The following is a 19,249-nucleotide window of genomic DNA, read 5'->3' on the forward strand; positions in this document are numbered from 1 at the left end:
GCTACTTTGCCTGGGTTTTGAAGATGGAGGAAGGAGCCATGAACCAAGGAATACAAGAAGTCTTCAGAATCTGGAAAGGGTTCCAGAATGAATGCAGCCCTATTGACACCTTGATTTTAGCCTAGAGAGGCCCGTTTCAGATTTTTGACCACCAGACTTGTAAGATAACAAATCTGTGCTGTTTTAAGCCACTAAGTTGTGGTAATTTATTACAGCAACAGTAGGAAGCTAATGCAGTCTATGCTTATTTTGTTAGCATCTAAGATGAATAATGAGTCCACCTCCCGGGGCTTGTCTGCTCCTAACAGACTGCACTGGAGCTGTGAGTATTTTCTTCTTTTTCCAGAAATGAATAAATAAATACGGTGCCATTGAGCATTGCTGTAGGGAAAATGAGCATTTTTTCCACAGCCTTGTGGGCACATCCATCCTACCACCTCATACCCCTCATTCTTGCATTTACCTTTTTACTGTTTCTTCTTCAGGTTCTAAGCTCGGACTGTCTTAGTCAAGGATCGTTTGGACTCAAATAATGTGATCTATTCATGTCAGTTTAAGTAAAGAGAAATTGGGGATAAGTGTAGCAAGTAGGTCTCAGAGGATGGAATCGTAAAGCAACTGTTCTTTTCCCCCATTGCCCGTTCAGAAGAGCTCTCCAGGGCCAGGTCTTCATTAAAATCTCAGGCAGGTCTGCAAATGTATTGAGCAGGTTCAGAAAATTTCTCCAGTCACTTGGACACTTGTAATCACAACAACCTGTAATCTGTAATTAAAATGTTCAATTGTCATGTAATAGTCAAAACCGCCAACTCCACAGAATTTCTCCCTTGCCCCTATATCCGGCCTGGGAAGCCTGCACTGGGTTAAGGGGCATTCCCCAACATTTTTCCCTAGCTTTGGCTCCTTCCACGTTGAAATGAGGCCAGGACAGTGAGGTAAAAAGCAGGAACGTTCTCACTCAGTTGTCACCAAGGTAATCCGACATTGGTTTCCTCTGTCCATGGAAGATCGTGTAGGTTGACTTGTGGACACATTTGTAGATTTCTGGAAGACTTCTCTGTTGAGTTGTTCCAACTGCAGTTCCCTTGAGTCAGATGGTACCCAACGGCTGGCTATGTCCAGCACTCCTTAGCTTCTACATCTCTCTACTAAGGCCCTCCTGCCCCTGGAAGAAGCTCAGTTGAGCAATGCCTTTATTAAATGACCCCAGGGCACCACTTCTACCGTGTCTTCCAGATATCATCCACAGGAATTGCACACTTAAGGCCTGTCTCAGTGGAAGGGTAATAATTTTGCAAATATAGCCTCTGCTCTTTGGGCATGTGCTGCTTCCTCAGGCCTCTCCCTGTTACCATTTTTAAAAATTACGTCATGATTAAGACCCCAAGATGAATAAGAGTCCCAAACTGTGGTTTTTAATACCTCCTTTGAAAGTGTGCAGCACCCTGTTTTGGCATGTGGGGGCGATTGGCATGAGGCCTCAGCTGAATCTGCCCCATCATCGTAGCACCCTGTAACATATGAACACATGTAGCTTCTATCTTTTTTCCCCTCTAGGATTGGAATCCTAAGGGACCCAAAGCATTATGGCATTAATTCTCCTTGTCTGGCAAGTAATAATTAAGTACTTGTAGATGAGAGAAAAGAGAGGTAAAAGCCCATTCCCAGAACTGATGATACGTATCATACTGAGATATTTTACATTAGCTGTTTTACTGATGTAAAATGGTGAGCAACCAGCCCTCAGGAATGGTGGGAACCAGGCCTGCTCAGGGGACCCCTGGCATCTGTAACCTTTACTCTTTCTTGTTCAGTCATGAATGTGACTCGGCTCCCAACTCTCTTTGTCTGTGTCTCTTAGTTCTGATTCTGGAGAGAGGACATTTGATGGCCTCATTCCAACACTCGGGTCCAATCAGCTGTGCCCTGACGAGTTCCGGGCCCATTGCCTGCTGCTGAGGGCTCTGGGGGCAGACTTGAGTAGAGCAGGCCAGGCAGGACAAACAGGCCCACACCACGGCTGCCACACTCTGATTCCTCCTGCCGCATCCTTCCACGACACTCCATCCGTACATTCACATGCCCACCCTCCTAGTGCTGGCACCCGCCTTGCCTCCAGTGCTTCACTTCCATGCATTCCACGGCAGGGAACATCCTCACCCGCATTCCCTTAAAGGCTAGTGGCAGAATTTCTTTGCGATATAAACCAGAGTGGAGTGGCCGGGTCATAGTGCTCGTGACGCTGAAGTTTGCCTAGGGGTGCCAGATTGCTCCCCAGAACTGCTACACGGGGCTCCGTGGCCACCAGCAAAGCAAGATCATTCATCCCAGCCACTGGGAATTCTCATTTGATTACACTGTTGCTCTATTAGTCCTTCTAACGGGAACACTGTCTGCCACTCCGATTATTGGGGCTTTCCGCCAGCCCTTGGCAACTAAGAATTGATGGGATCAGACAGGCCCTCCCCACCATCGCCATCAGTTCTGATTCGATTCTTCTTCCAGTTCTTGAATTCTAGTCCTTTTTCTCCTCTCCGTTGATTTCTCTTCGTCGCTGCCCCGACCGACTCCTTCCATCAGGGGCCACCGCTACCGCCGCTGGGGCAAGTCACATCGTCCTCCCCAGGCAATGGGCTTATAGTAAGGGGCTGTAGAGCACTTAATGCTAGAAATGCAATTTGTCGTGGCTTCTCCAAGAGAACAGCACTGCCACAGATCCCCTTCGCTTTAGCCATTTGGGCAGGAAATCACAAAAGCAGGTAATTAATTACCTCCTACAGTCAAAAAAGTCAGCTCCACCTCAAGAAAATGGCAAGTGACCTTTCTCCTACTCAGGATAAAAAAGGAACAAAGGAAGGAAGGAAGAAAAACCATTATAACCCATAATATGGTCTTCCCCCAAGGGTTTGAGTTATTTGAAAGGTTTGGGTTACTTGGGGGAAATTAAATAAACCATTATATTACATTGTTCTGCTTTTGGCCACACAGTGTTCCCTATGGTGAACAATATTTCCCAGTGAGCGCCCATCTGAAATGTTTATCGGCCCAAGGTCGTAGGCATTGTTACTGCAGCCTTAGAAAGCCACATGGTATGGGAAGTCACATTTACTGGGATACTGTTTTTACATAAGAAGCCTACAGTGACATTTTTCTTTCATGATGCTAAGAAGATACTGACATTCAATGAATTGATAGAATTTTTAAAACTCTATCCCCTTCCAGAAAATTACACAGACATTTTAAGCGGCTAAAGGAAAATCGGAAGGGGAGAATCCATTTTGAGAGACTGAGTTGATGCTTTTAAAATCCAATCTTCCCTCAGCGAGTTTTATTTTAGGGCTCTGCTGTTTGGTGTCGCAGATAATATCACCCAATATAAACCGAATAGGAAGCTTTCCACTGGCTGAACATTTGATTCCAGTTTTCTCTGTGGTCTGAAAGCCCACTTGTGAGCCCTTTGATTCTCTGCCCTGGGAGCCCAAGGAACATTCGCCAACATCACACATTTTGTTTTAAAAGAGCACCGTCACCGATAGAGTCCAGGCTCTGCGCATATCATAAATATTTTGTTTTCTCTCTTACAGAAGCTGCAAAGAATCGATACTCCTCGCTGTCATTCAGCCTTACCCTGTAAGTGTCCTGTGAGTAAAAGTGCATCTATAAAAAGATATGGGTTACAATAGACTTTCACACACCATCTCGCACTTCCAGTCTCCCCCACCCACTCCACTCCAGTGACTAACAGCAGAGAGAAATAACGTGCATTCACAGGACCAGTTCCAAAATCTTGGTTATTTGTATTTTGTACTCCATGACAGCAGATCCTTCATTGGACAGAAAAGAAAGTGGTGCATTTCCTAAGTAACTTGAAAATCAACTTTTCAGTCCCATGTGCCTCTCACATCTAGAAATGACACAAAACTCAAGAATTTCCTTGTGATTCTTAAGTTTCCAGCTTAAGCATCACAAGTCTAAAGGGAATATCTAATTGTAGGAAGTTGAAGCATGGTTGTTTCTCTTACCCCCATTTAAATAATTTGGTGGAGACATTGGACGTTTCAGCGGCCTTGTCAGGAAGGTGGGGAGTGATTAAAATCGTACTGCTTTCAGTTCCCATGATTCTTTTAAAAACAACTTTATCATGGTGTAATTCACATATCGTAAAATTCACCCATTTCAAGTGTACAATTCCATGATCTTTATAAAGTCTACTGAGGTACGCAGCCATCACCACCATCCAGTTTGAGAACACGTCCATCACCCCAACTGGATTCCTCATTTACATTTACAATGAATCCCTTTTCCTAGCCTCAGTCCCAAGCAGCCACTAATTTACTATTCATTTATTTCTATAGATTTGCCATTGCTTGTGAATTTCATACATGGTCAGTGAACTAAAAAATACCGAGGCAAATTCCTTCAGATTTTTCCCCAAACGTTTACTGTCAATATCTTGTGTGGCCTTCACATGGAGCGGCAGAGATTCCAACCTACTTAGGCTTTTATTTTCCTCCCCATAGAGATTTCTACATCAATTCAGAGGCTCTGGCGTTTGCCGGTCTCCATCTTCTGACCAAACTCTTCATCTCCCCTGTCCTGGAATTTTCCTTCTAAGCACTATGGGCTAGTCATTTTAGGCAGGAAAAAAATATGTATTCAAGTTTGTGATAAGATCACAAATTGAACTAACCAAGACCACAAGTTATGCGATGTAGGGTCATTACTACATATGTTAAAAGCACGGTTTAATATTGAATGTTACTTTTAGTCCCAACTCTTTGACACAGCTACACACGCACACACACACATTTGGATTTGAAATCTGAGGAGACAGCAGGAGGTAAAAGAAGCAAGACTTGAGATCTAGTTCCCAACAGTATAAAAGGCGATTCCCACACCTGCTCTGGACCCCAATTTCCTCATCCGTGTAAGGAGAAGGTCAGGTGGCATCCCGTCCAAGGGCCTTCCTGCTTCACCACCTCGTGACCTGGCGATTCTTTCCATATGAAGTACAGCTCATCTGTTTTTAGATTGTGTCATTTAACCCAGTTGTCACTCGCACCTCCTTCAAATCTATGCACACTTCTTCATTTCTTTGCAATGAACAAATGCATTTGGGTAAAGCCAATGTGAATGTCTAACATACGCAAGTGATGGACCAACTATAAATTCCTGGCGGAACTACAAGCTTGCATTGTCTTTCCTGAATTCTCTCTTCCTACTTTATAACCTATTAGTAATGCAAGATCAGAACCATTTTACTCCAAACCAGGTTATTTTTCCAATGTGGGGTCGCATGTTACCCCCAAACAGTAAACTTAGAGGAGTTTTGCATTTAAGTTAAAGGTTTTGTCTTGTTGCTTTGCTTGCTTTTTTTGCCATTTGAGTCTGCATGACTTGTTATTCATATGAATACTCATTACTATCCGTGAATCATGGAACTTCCTCTTAACAGACAACCTGGAATTTTCTAGGAGTTCAGCTGACTCCTGCTGTTGTGCTATATTGAAAGTCAACGTTCAGGAGTGTTGCTTGTTCTTATGGCCAACGGTTGCACCTCTGTTCCCCAGAGTCACTCTCCCAACCAGTCATCGTAGATGAATTCTCAACTTTGACCAGCCCGCCTTCCTGAAATGCCCATCACATACTCCACCCGCCACCTCCTCAGCTCACCAAATCCTTCTCACCTTTCAAGTCTCAGCACAAATTCTGAATGCAACCCCAGAGTTTCTCAACATCAGCACTGTTGGGCTGGAGAATTCTCTGTTGGGAGGTGTGTTTAGCAGCATCCCTGTCCTCTACCACTAGATGCCGGTAGCATCCTATCCCAAGTGGTGACAACCAAAATGTCTCCAGACACTGTCAAATGTTCCCTGGGGACCAAAATCACCCCCACTTGGGAACCAGTGTCCCACACCTAAAGTCTTCCCTTCTTGATCCAGTCCAAAGTGACCTCTTCCTCCTCTGAATTATAAGAGTTGAAACCCCAAAGTTACTTAAATAGATACATTAAATGGAGAGAGGGGTGCACATGGGAAAAGAGACTGTGAAGTTTTACTTATATTTTTGTGTTTGGATTTTCCTACAAGCAAATGGCTTTTTTTAAAGGTTTTATGTATTTGATGAACATTCTCTTGGCAACCAGAATGGACATACAGAAACAGAGGACCCACCAGACCAAAAGAAAGTCTATAAATTCTACTTTTATTACAGACAATAGCATTCAGCATTTTAACTTCTTTGCAGCTTACTGGTCAGCATTTTTTTATGTTGTGTTTCTTCTGCATAATAAGATCTGGTCAAGACAGAGAGCCGATGTTTACAGCTTTTTGCCATACTCCACGTGTCCCCAGGGCACCCCAACATGACCCAGCCACAGAAATCAATCTCCAGTGAGGCCCAGGTCAAGGGAGCTTGGGAGAAAAGTCTTAGGATTCCCAAAATTCTTTGATAAGAAATAATTCTTAACAGGTTTTTGCCTTCTTATTTTAAGTATTATGGAGGACTCTCTCTCCACCATTTTTACTTTATTTCTTAGAGGAAAATTGTGGAAGTGCAGAAGGAAATACAGAAGCAGAAAAATATGTGTTGGCAATACTTATCCTCAGAGACAACCAGTGTAAACATTTTGGCCTATTTCTTTCCAGTCTTTTTGTTCTAATGCCTTGTCAGCGTTGAGATCACATGACATGTACACTTTTATTCTGCATCTTTTACTTAGTATATCAAGCATTTTCCCGTGTCATCAAGGATTCTATATAAGCATTATATACATGGCTGTAAAACATTACATTGAACCAAGATTTCCTTAATCAACACCCATCATTAAGCCCACTGTCTCTAATGTGTTTCTATTATAAATAATTCTGCAGAGAACATCTTTGTGTATAAATCTTTATCTGTATTTAATAGCTTTTCCTCAGGATTGAATTTTAGAAGAGGAATTTTTGGGTTACTCGTGGATTTTATTTGTTTTTTTCTGACACACCATCTTCCCTTATGCTGTTACCTTTTTTTTTTTTTTTTTTTTTTTTTTTTTTTTTTTTTTTTTTTTTTTGCGGTACGCGGGCCTCTCACTGTTGTGGCCTCTCCCGTTGTGGAGCACAGGCTCTGGACGTGCAGGCTCAGCGGCCATGGCTCACGAGCCCAGCCGCTCTGCAGCATGTGGGATCTTCCCGGACCGGGGCACGAACCCGCGTCCCCCGCATCGGCAGGCAGACTCTCAACCACCGCGCCACCAGGGAAGCCCTACTGTTACCATTTTTATTCCAGATCTTTCTTGGCCAACTGCTCCCCTCTTTCCTTTCCATAGTTCCCAAGTCTAGAACTTTCAGAGCTTTCCAGTCCAACATTACCTGAGACAGTATTTAAAGAGTCTCTGTAACATCTCCTCATACAACCCCAAGTCAGTGGGACTTGGGCTAAGTCACTCTCAGTTCTGGCATCCCTGAGCTACCATGATTCACCTTCCCTCAGGTTTCTTCTAGGCCAAAAACTTGAGAGACCTGCTTGCCTGCCTCTCACTTCCTGCCTACCTTTCACTGTGTTCCACATACCTGAGGGAGGCTACACACCTCCTCATGGAAGCTCCAGCATAGTAGATATTGTCAGAACCCAGAACATATCCCCTTGGCATGTGTCATGCTGAGCATGCCGGCCCAATTTCCAACTGAGAGCACCAGTGATTCCTTGCCTGTGGGTTACTTCTGGCCACAGGGCCATGCTCATGGAGCGGACCAGAAGTGCTCTTTGAGCACTCCACTAGGAATTCTCACTCTCAGAAGAGCAGCCACTTCATCACTGATTGACAGGAGCTGGTGGATAAATACCCCAGCTCCCTCTCTCCTCAGTCAGTGTAACTCTGAGGCATACAGCCTGCCTTGTTTTCCAGACATTCCCAGCAGGGTTAAACGCCAGTTGCTCACAGTGGTGCCTGACTTAACAATGAATGCTTCATTGGCTTCCTCACCCGCCCTGTCTCCCTTCCCCTGCTCACCTACCCATGCTCCCTGGGAGCATCTCCCAAATCAGCTACCTGCTTGTGAATCCTGGTCTTAGGGTCTGCTTTGGGGGAAGTCCAAACTAAGTCATCCGGTGATAACTGTGGGCTAGTTAGTCCTCACTAAGTATGTACTCAGTGCCTACTATATAAATGTCCTTTAGAGCTACAGGGTTCGCAAATTCAAGACCTTACACTTAGCTTCAGAAATTTCTCTCTTTTTTTTAACATCTTTATTAGAGTGTAATTGCTTTACAATGGTGTGTTCGTTTCTGCTTTATAACAAAGTGAATCAGTTATACAATATACATATTTCCCCATATCTCTTCCCTCTTGCATCTCCCTCCCTCCCACCCTCCCTATCCCACCCCTGTAGGTGGTCACAAAGCACCCAGCTGATCTCCCTGTGCCATGCGGCTGCTTCCCACTAGCTATCTATTTTACGTTTGGTAGTGTATATATGTCCATGCCACTCTCTCACTTTGTCCCAGCTTAACCTTCCCCCTCCCCGTGTCCTCAAGTCCATTCTCTAGTAGGTCTGCGTCTTTATTCCCATCTTGCCCCTACGTTCTTCATGACCATTTTTTTTTTTTTTAAGATTCCATATATATGTGTTAGCATGCAGTATTTGTTTTTCTCTTCCTGACTTACTCCACTCTGTATGACAGACTCTAGGTCCATCCACCTCACTACAAATAACAATTTCGTTTCTTTTTATGGCTGAGTAATACTCCATTGAGTGTATGTGCCACATCTTCTTTATCCATTCATCTGTTGATGGACACTTAGGTTGCTTCCATGTCCTGGCTATTGTAAATAGAGCTGCAATGAACATTTTGGTACATGACTGTTTTTGAATTATGGTTTTCTCAGGGTATATGTCCAGTAATGGGATTGCTGGGTCATATGGTAGCATATACCCTGAGAAATTTATCTTATGTCTGTAGTTTTGTTTCAAACTAAGTTCTAATGACTTCTAAGAGCATCAGGAGCATGTCAGCCATCTATCGTGGCCATCTTAGCAACAGCAAATTTGGAAAGAGGTGCAGGGGTTGATTAGAGGCCTTTTAATCTTAAAATTAATTAACAGCCGGAAAATCTGATTATTTGAAATAGTAATTATTTGTCATTTCCACCACAGGATATGAAGTGCTTGTGATCAGCACCTATTGGTCGGCAGGTTGCCAGGAATTAACGTATCAGGTTTTTGGGTGGTGCACATTGTACATTTTTTAGCAACAAAGAGAGATCTGAGTCAAAAGTGCAGTCATGACTGGTTTGCATACCCCATGTACCAGAGGTAACTCCAGCCAGTGGAAGAAGCCATTACTTTACTGATTCTAATTCAGTAAACTTCAGACTTGTAGAGCTAATGTTTTTATCATCAAAAAGTAATTTTTAAAATGTATGTCCATTATATGAAATAGTCACAAATCCAGAACAAGAAAAATGCAACTTGTATGGATTCTTAGATTCTTATCCCGGGTCTGTTGACTTCAAAATATGTATAAAATAATATTTACTTAACTACCTTGGCTATCTAATATTCTTTCTGGTTTTCCTAGATTACCAGGTTTGTCATTAGGGCATGGGAAATAAATTCAGGAATGAGGCTCCAAGAAGCGGGCATGCAATAGCTACAGGCAGAAGAGACAAGCATCCCCAGCTTGACCAGTTCTGCTCTATGGGACCACTTTAGGGGCAAATAACCCTCTGTACTTCCATAGGAACATCACTGCATTCTAAGATTATACGTCAAATGAGATGCATAGAAACTACATTCTGTTAAATATATTTTTTATTGAGGCAAGGAATTATGTAACATTTTAGAAAAATAAGGTAAAATACCACATTTAAAAATTCAGATGCATAGAGGAATGAACCTCAGTATCTGGCACACTGAACACATGTGAAATACATCATTCCCAAACAATGCTGGGGAAGTGGGGCGTTACTGCATTCAAATATCTCATCTAATTAGCAGTGTCTGTTCTGGGTAGCTTTATTACAGCCGCTTCACTTGAGCTAAACGCATTGTGCCAACATAAATATCCCCTGCTTAAAATCATTACGGGAGAATAATGTTTTCCCTTCAGCTAAAAAATGACATATCAAAAGCATATGAACTCCCTACTGTATGATTTGTTCATTCATCATGACTAAGCTTGGCCTGTAATTACGGTACTGAAGAGAACATCCCTGTCCCATGACTTCAGCTTTGCAGTAGGACTTTTAAAAGTCACGTTGAGCATGTTCAAAGCTATTCTTTTGAGGAGCCATTCAGAGTTTGTCTGGATTTTTGTTTCATTTTGTTTTTAAAGGGCAGCCGTTCTCTCAGAACATCTTGCATAAGTGGAAGAATTGAAACTCTGGAGGCCAAAGCATCCGTCTATGCTGCCCTTAAGACACAGGGGAACTTTTGAAATAACAGGATTTTCTGAGCATTAAGGCAGAACTCCACCCAGGAATACACATCCACATGTTTTATCATGTGTTTTTCCAACAATGATTGTTTTATTATAACACATAACGTAAATCTACCATTTTAACCGTTTTTTTTTGTTTTTTTTTTTTTACCGTTTTTAAGTGTACAGTTCTGTGGCATTAAGTACATTCAGAATCTTATGCAACCATTGCCACTATCAAGTTCCAGGACATTTTCATCACCCCAAAAGGAAACCCCATACGCATTAGTCACTCCACATTCTCCTCACTGCCGTCCCCAGCCCCTGGCAACCACTAATCTGCTTTCTGTCTCTATTCCATAGAGACAGAATTTTCCTATTCTGCACATTTCGTAGAAGTGGAATCGAATCATACAATGTGTGGCCTTTTGTGTCTGGTTTCTTTCACTTATCATGATGTTTTCGAGGTTCATCCATGTTGTAGCGTGTATCAGAACTTCTTTCCTTTTGTGGCTGAATAGTCTTCCATTGTACGGCTAGACCACATTTAACTTATCCATTCCATCATATTGTTTTTAAATTGATCTCCAGTATACTTGTATTTGACAAAGATGGGAATCCTTTTATTGCTTTCATTTTACTTGAAATTCAAAGTATGGGACACCCTAACTGGCTTCTGTGCTTTGAGATTAATGCAATACACAGGAGGATGAACCTCTGTGTTGACCTTAGAGTCAATTACTAGAATTCTTTACACAACAGCCTCAATCTCTTAGAACTGTATAGTATGAAAAACGTTAGGCTGAAGCGTGTGCCGTTTCCAATATTTGACCATTTTAATCTATAAAATTGCAGTTGTATGATTCAAGCTAAATATTTACCTCTGTATTAGGTTCCATAGAGAATGCATTTCTTTTTCAAAATAAACAGATGGTGCCTGCAACATGGTAGGGAGCTCACCTACCACATGAGTTCCCTTCCCCTCACAGGCTTTGTTAAAACAGTGCAGTGAGGCTGATTCTCAGATGAAGGCAGTTGACCAAGATCACAGCCTCTAAGCAGGTTTTATCATTGTCCTTCCCATTTCTGAGGGAGACCAACTGAATCCCTCAGCCCCTCTTTCCAATGAAAGACAGTACAGAGGGCCTAGAAGATGAGGCAGAACATGAAGTCGACCTTTTTTTTTGATATTATTTCTTATTTATTTATTTATTTATTTTATTGAAGTATAGTCGATTTACAAGGTTGGGTTAATTACTGCTATGCAGCAAAGTGATTCAGTTGACTTTCACTTCTAAGTCAAGGTCTCCTCTCTACCTTTCACTTCTAAGTAAGGTTATAGGATCACAGGTTACCAGTAAGAGGCTGAAACTCAAGTTTTGGGCTCATAAAGCGTGGGAGCTTTTGCACGTGTGCGTGTGTGTCCCCTTACCTGCTCACGTGCCCATACACCATTAATGTGAGTAACAGTAGGATTATCAATCATTTTAGAACTATCAGTGGCTCTTCTCCACCTTGTTAAAATACATAACTAATGAGCAACTTGTCATAAACCCAACATGAGATTTGGCTACCACCTAACCTTCTGCATGGTACTCAAAGCTCCGTATTGGAAGCAGGATTTATGTACTTCCACAACTGTCATTTTAAAAGGTCCTTGGAAATGTGCTCAGTAAGAACATGGAACATGCTGTCTAGAGTTCTGGTCTGGTGCTTCTTCTTGCCGAGCATAGCAGGGTTTCAGCCGCATCCATGATTTGCATCTAGTCCTTGAATTGGGCGCGCACCAAACACTTTTTAGCAAAAATGTTAAATATCTGGGAGGATAAAGATAGGAAACAATTCTTACAAGGTTGGCCTTACATTACCAATAATCAGATCAAATGTTTTCTTATTTTCTAGTCTCCCAAATCAGCATTTATTAGTGCTGCAAAAAAGGCAAGGTTAAAGTCCAATCCAGTCAAAGTGCGATTCTCCGAGGAGGTCATCATCAACGGCCAAGTGTCGGTGAGTTGACAGACACCCGCTGGTGACTCAAAAGAGAGGCCTTGAGGTGTAGGGGCTTTGCACTAAGCAGAGCCAGTCACCCCGCTGGAATGATCAGTTCAGAATTGGTTGTTGGATTTCACAGGGGTGTCGAATCTCAGGATTGTAGACGGCTTGAGAGATCGCCAGGCTGTGCCAGCTGTATTCCTTCTTACAAACCCAGAAGACATAGTAGTCCAGAGTTAGAGACTTCACTACTTTACAAAGGAGTTCGTTTGATTTGAGATCACTTGACATTGCCTCATGTTGAGTAGAATATGCCTCTTTGAAACTTGCACCTATTTCTCCCCATTCTGCCAACTACGCATTCTTCCATATAACAGCCCATTCTATATTTTGAGAAGGGTTTCCCCTGAGGTTTTCCTTATCCAAAATAAAATGTCTCTGTTCTTTCAACTAATCAAAATGGAAAGAAGTTAAAATGATGGGAAAAGTTTCCTATATGCAATCAGGAGTGAAGAAATACTGCCCACACCTCCATCAATAGGTCTTGATAGGAATCATGATTAGTCAGGCACATAATTGATCTTCAAAATGAATGATGCAAACATTGATAGGATGCTTATTTTCAATTTTCCCCCCAAATATATAGCCTAGTATTTTTGGTTGTTAGCAAGCTACCGTCCAGGGTGCTCATATTTTTTGGACCTTTGAAATGCCACCTTTTGTTGTCGAGGTTTTGTTGTTTAAATAAACTCAAAGGGATAAAAATCTCATCCATGATATACTTGCTAAGGGCCACAGACTCTTCCCTGGGTGGTCCTGGATTTGAATTTGCAGATAGAGGCCTGTGTATCCCGGGCAAGGCACTCATGGTGCCAAGTGTCTTCTGGCCAAAACCTGCTGACCTGCATCTGCCCCACTCGGAATCCAGGGGCTTAACTGGCCAGTCTACCAAACTGTTGTGATGTTTGTGGGATGGGGCCGAAGGCTGTGCTGCCCCATGTACATTTTAGCTGTGGCCTTGTCCTCCCAGTGGCCATGTCCCACCCCATCCCCTCTGCCCCCTTTCACACCACGGTCTCTTCTGTTCCTCTCGGTGAATCCCCATTGCTCTGGATGCAGAGTTACCATAATTATCATTTCAGAACAAGACTGTCCCAGTTTAAGGCTGTTAGTTCCAGTCCCAGAAGAATGACTATGACACAGAGGGTCGTGGGAAACTTACCTCATCTTTTCTCAAGCTTCTGAGCATGAGATTGGGCAATCAGTTTATGCATCTTTAGAGAGAATATGATTCCAGGAGCTGCTGTGGCAGCTTCCCCTTGTCCCTGGATAAAAAGCAGCTGGTGTGTGGGGACAGCTCTGGGGGTCGATCATCTCCTGCAGCATTCGCGGCCTCACCACAGGCCTGAGCGTGGCAGGGACATTCGGTCTGCTGTCTGGCCCTCAGCCTTTGTGACCGGCTTCCTTTCCGGTCTCCTCTTGCTTTTCTGAGTCGTCGTGTGGCCTTCCTTCTGGACTTGGAGCTGCACTAACTCAGTGAATTGGGCAGCAGGAAAGTCGTGTGTGAAGCCCTCAGGAGTAGAGAGGAGGGGAGGGGAGTCAGAGAAAGAAACAGGAAGTGAAAGGCATGAGACTGTTTTGGACATACTTAGGGACTGAATTCTCATGGACCAACTGTAGGACGGTAGCAAATCTCTGGCCATCTCCTCTCAGTTTCCTCATCTGTAAAACAAGGGACTTAACGCTTTCATAATTGCTGACTTCCCCTCCACTCCTGTGGCTTCATGACCAACCACGTGTTCGTGGAACTCACCCAACTTGCCTTCCTGCTCCCCCTTTCGTCTCTCCCCACTTCCAGTTGAAGAGAAAATTCAAAGGAATGTGTGTCTTGTTTACTTTTGGTTGCGCTTCAAACATCTCTTTTTGACTTATTTTTAAGTTATCTGTTTGTTACAGACAGTGTTTTATTCTTTTAACACACTAACCCGTTCCTCATATATCCCCTTGGAGTTTGAGGAACATCTCTAAATGGGTTAAAAATCATTTCACAAAATTACTTTAAACTTGAAGCTTGTTAATGCTTGTGATTCGCCATCATGACCCCTGCCAACAGGCATCATGTGAAACATCGTCATTGCTGGTCTTCTTTCTGTTTAAGACATGCTGCTCTGCTAAAGTCTGGCCTTGTGGTCCCAAACATTGTGGTCTAATTACAAAGGTGTTATTTCTGTCATTGCGTTTTCTAGTGGGAAACCTTGATTTAAATTAAAAAAAAAAAACTCATCTGATCGATCTTCTGACGGGAAAAGTTCTTTTAGTTGATTCAGCTGAGTTATTTGTAGCTAGAAGAGAAGAATTTTGCTATGAACAGCTGAACTCAGATATCACCAAAGGGATACTTTGGTTGGCCTTAGGGAGTTTGATTTTTTATTGTCTTATGCTGTGATTAGAATAAATTGCAGATATGTGCTGCTTCTACAAAGGGCAGAATCCTAATTCAACTGACTTACACCCCCTCCTCTTTTTTTTTTTTTTTTTTTTTGTTAAATAGGAAACTGTTAAGGATAATTCACTTCTTTTTATGCCAAACGTCCTGAAAGTCTATCTGGAAAATGGGCAGACCAAATCGTTTCGCTTTGACTGCACCACCTCCATAAAGGTAAGAGGACCCGCTGAACCGTGTACCTGGACACTGCCAGGTACGGCGTGGAAGTCCCACTGTGACTCTTGTGTGGCTATACCTTCATTCAGAACTATCTGTTTATTTCTGAGATTTTTTTGGTTGTTTCCAAATAAGGTAGTGTGTGAATACTTAAACACAAACCCAAACAAAAAATTTAAACTAACAAGGTTCTGCTCTGCGTGTGTGTGTGTGTGTGTGTGTGTTGCAAAACAATATAATATGCTATCAGTCATGAGATACTAGGGCTAGTCATTTTAATACAGCTGAAAATTAATTAAAATAGTGTGACTGTCACCAAGAAGGCTTGGCACCCTGCCCAAAGCCAGCATGATTTCTCAGCCTTGCTATCCACGGAGATGATTAAGATGTTAGATGTTAATTGAGTATCTGCTACTTTGGTGTCCAGCAAAAAACAAGGGATAGAATAATGTAAAGATAACATTTACTTTCAATTGCTGTAACCAATTTCATGGAAATGATACATTAAAAAGGCAGAAATGAGGTGTACTTTTAGGAGAGGGGAGAAAAGGAAGAGTCACAAAGCAATCCTGTTATTTCAGAGCCACAGGTGAGTTCTACCTAATGAGTTCTCACCTGGTATAACAAAGCGTATGAGTTCTTTACCCCCATGTTTCCTTCCTGGGGAAGAAAAGTGCATATTCTCTATTTTATTGGGCAAAGGTGTGTTCAGAAATTGATTGCCCCCTAATGTTCTATCAGCCTAAAATAGGCTTTCTTCAAATGGCACAATAAAAAGGGTTTTATTGAGGTTAAAAAAAAAAAAGGGTACCTAGCGATGATCTGTACAATAATGTATCAAGAGAATATCAACTTTGTATTAAAAAACGCCTACCAATAGTCAACCTCTAATTCTCTTTTTTTTTTTTTTTTTGCGGTACGCGGGCCTCTCACCGTTGCGGCCTCTCCCGTTGTGGAGCACAGGCTCCGGACACGCAGGCTCAGCGGCCACGGCTCACAGGCCCAGCCGCTCCACAGCACGTGGGATCTTCCCAGACCGGGGCACGAACCCGTGTCCCCTGCATCGGCAGGCGGACTCTCAACCACTGCGCCACCAGGGAAGCCCTAATTCTCATTTTTTAAAAATTAATCAGCATAGGCCTTATGAGTGGAATTATTTCCGCCAAGACCATCTCGCTGTGCATTCTTATTGCCACGATACCACAAGCAGCTTGTTCTGAATTGCTTGAAATAGGTCGTGATTTAGCAGGTAATAGAGCAGACAATATTAGATTGATGAGGGACCATTTAAATTATCCTTAAATCATTCCAGATGAAATATTAACTTCCTTTGTACAAGACTGCTAATTTTAAGTGGTGATGACTGAAAAAGCCCTTTTCCTTTATTCCTACTCAAAATCAATTTATAGGGAGATGTTACTCCAAGTATTGATCAACTAACTTAGTGGTCAGCAAAGTTTTCCTGGAAAGGCCTGTAGAGTGAATATTTTATGCTTTGTGGGCCATTTGCTCTCTGTTGCAACTACTCAACTCAGTTATTGTCTCATGAAAGCAGCCAGAGGCAGGTGGGTTCAGGAGGTCCTTAAGACCACCCTGAGCTTTAATAATTCACTCGAAGCACTCACAGAACGCAGCACATTGGTATCCTCGCAGTTACAGGCAGAGAGCCCCCAGTCATCGTCCCCCTGGGGAGTCATGCCGACAGTGCTTATTTCTCCTAGCACTGGTGTGTGACAGTGTGCACAGGGTACTGCCAACCAGGGAAGTTCGCCCAAGCCTTGGTGTCCAGAATTTTTATTGGGGGTTGTCCACTTAGACACAGCTGCCCACCTGTGTGGCTGACCTTAGCACCCTGCCCCTCCAGAGGTGAGCTGATACCACATGGTCCATGGTCCCCACCATGAATCCCATCGTTAGCATAGACTATCCAGTGTAGCCCAAGACACCCCACGCCCCCCCTCTCAGTGAACAAAGACACCTCTATCAGGCAGGATACTCCAAGGGCTTAGAGGTTACCTCCCAAGAGCCAGGGGCAAAGAGGCAAACCTTTCTTCAGGCAAGACTCATCCTTTACTGTACAGATAATATGTGAATGAATGGCCTTGGGCAGATTCCAAACGAAGGGGCCAGGCTCTAGTTTGAAGACCCCTGACCTAACCCAAAAGAGCTACATTGTTTCAACTCCCTCTGGTACTGTGGCTTGTTCTGTGGTACCAACTGGTCAGAAAAGCCCCTTGCCATTGGAGCCCTTACCCATCTGAAGATATAGGTAAAGACTTGAATGCATTTCTTAACAGAAATAAATCTAAATTTAAAAGAGAGCCCTGTTGTTAATTCCCTCTGGCCTCTTTATTATAGGAACCCACCCCAGACTAAGTTTGATTTCCCTGAGGATGGTAGATGACAATGACAAGATGGGGAGCAATGCAAAGCGTCCACATGAAATTAAAGCTATCTTAGCTTGTGCCTCACAGCCTCATTATCACCAGAGATGCAGACTGGGAGGCGTAAACTGGAAATAGTATAGGTATGAAAGGGATATGATGCTGTTTAATAAAAATTGCCAAAATTCTTGCTTACAGAGTCACAATAGGAAAACACTATTGCTGGCACATGTCCTCCCTGGTGATTCAGGAGAATGTTTTATAAAATATGTGTTGCCACACAGAGGCTGGTTTTCTTTTCTCTTTTCTGGGTCTTGAGCAAAAATTATGAAACAGAATATTTTTATGAAATTCAGTATAGTCACGGAATTTCTGTTGAATGATTTTTTTTGGTGGTGGGTAGGTATGGGGATCTTTGTTTTAAAGGAGCCAGAGGAAATTGAAAATGGTCCACGGGGAAGAATCAAAACCCCAGAAAGAGCAATTAAAAAAAAAACTTCTGTGTATGGCCGGGTTTCTCTCCCTTGACATTGTCGATCCTTTGGACCAGAAAATTCCTTGACGCCAGTAGCGTCCCCAGCCCCGTTGTGACAACCAAAACTGTCTCCAGAAATTGCCAAGTGTTGCTCTGTGGGATTTTAGCATCTGAATATTAGTTATCTTTGAAGAGAGATCACTTACTAGTTTTCAAGTACATGAAAAAAGTAATGGTTGAGGACATTTATTTACATTGCAGTCCACTTGTGCTTGTGTATAGAACACCTTTCTGATCATAAATGTTTAATCCTGTGAAGGAATGCTGACAAAGCTTGCTCATTCTACCTTCCCCGGAGACTTAAAATAAAAGCTGATATATGTATATCATCATTGTCAACAAAAATAATCAATAAATAATCAATAATAAGACTAGAAAAGAGTTTTATTTCAGCCAAACTGAGGACTATAGACCGGAAGCCAGCTTCCCAGATTACTCTGAGAAACTGCTCCAGAAAAGCATGGTTTTCAAGCACAGTTTTATATCTTGTCAGAAAAAAAGAACATTAAACAAGTCAGGAGTACATTTCTTGAGGATTTCAAAAAAACTAGAGCAGCACGTACACAGCGAGTCAGTATGACCTTGGCACCTGGGAAGGGAGTCTTATCATCGAAACAGGACCAGCATTGGTATCACAGGAAGGGAGCCATTTAATCTTTATTTTTAACGTGGACATTCTTGACTTGTGGTCAGTGTGCCCTTTTCTTTAATAATTAAGGCAGGGCTTCCCTGGTGGCGCAGTAGTTGAGAATCTGCCTGCCAATGCAGGGGACACGGGTTCGAGCCCTGGTCTGGGAAGATCCCACATGCCGCGGAGCAGCTGGGCCCGTGAGCCACAACTACTGAGCCTGCGCGTCTGGAGCCTGTGCTCCGCAACAAGAGAGGCCACGACAGTAAGAGGCCCGCGCACCGCAATGAAGAGTGGCCCTCGCTCGCCGCAACTAGAGAAAGCCCTCGCACAGAAACAAAGACCCAACACAGGCAAAAATAAATAAATAAATAAATAAATTTAAAAAATAAAAAAATAATTAAGGCAGATGTACAATGTTTGATAGGCCACAAACGGACTGTTCAAATTAGCATAAAATTCAAGTTAACTTGGGGCTTCCCTGTTGGTACAGTGGGTAAGACTCCGGGCTCCCAATGCAGGGGGCCCGGGTTCCATCCCTGGTCTGGGAAGTAGATCCTACATGCATGCCACAACTATGAGCCCTTTTGCCACAACTAAGACCTGGTGCAGCCAAAAAAAAAAAAAAAAAAAAATTCAAGTTA

At 42.8% G+C, this 19,249-nt stretch overlaps 1 protein-coding gene across 2 annotated transcripts in view; it reads left to right on the forward strand.

Annotated features, from left to right (window-relative positions):
• Positions 1-19,249, forward strand: part of FRMPD4 (FERM and PDZ domain containing 4) — a 539,348-nt gene that overhangs the window by 488,081 nt on the left and 32,018 nt on the right. For both annotated transcript variants that reach the window (XM_027096577.1, XM_027096576.1), the window contains 3 exons: positions 3,585-3,630; positions 12,307-12,411; positions 14,948-15,055. In XM_027096577.1, the coding sequence (XP_026952378.1) occupies positions 3,585-3,630; positions 12,307-12,411; positions 14,948-15,055 (259 nt within the window). The remainder of the gene's footprint in view (positions 1-3,584; positions 3,631-12,306; positions 12,412-14,947; positions 15,056-19,249) is intronic.

The sequence above is a fragment of the Aethalodelphis obliquidens genome, unplaced genomic scaffold (assembly GCF_003676395.1).
Source record: "Aethalodelphis obliquidens isolate GAN/ISIS:26980383/991018 unplaced genomic scaffold, ASM367639v1 scaffold104, whole genome shotgun sequence".
Taxonomy (NCBI): Eukaryota; Metazoa; Chordata; class Mammalia; order Artiodactyla; family Delphinidae; genus Aethalodelphis; species Aethalodelphis obliquidens.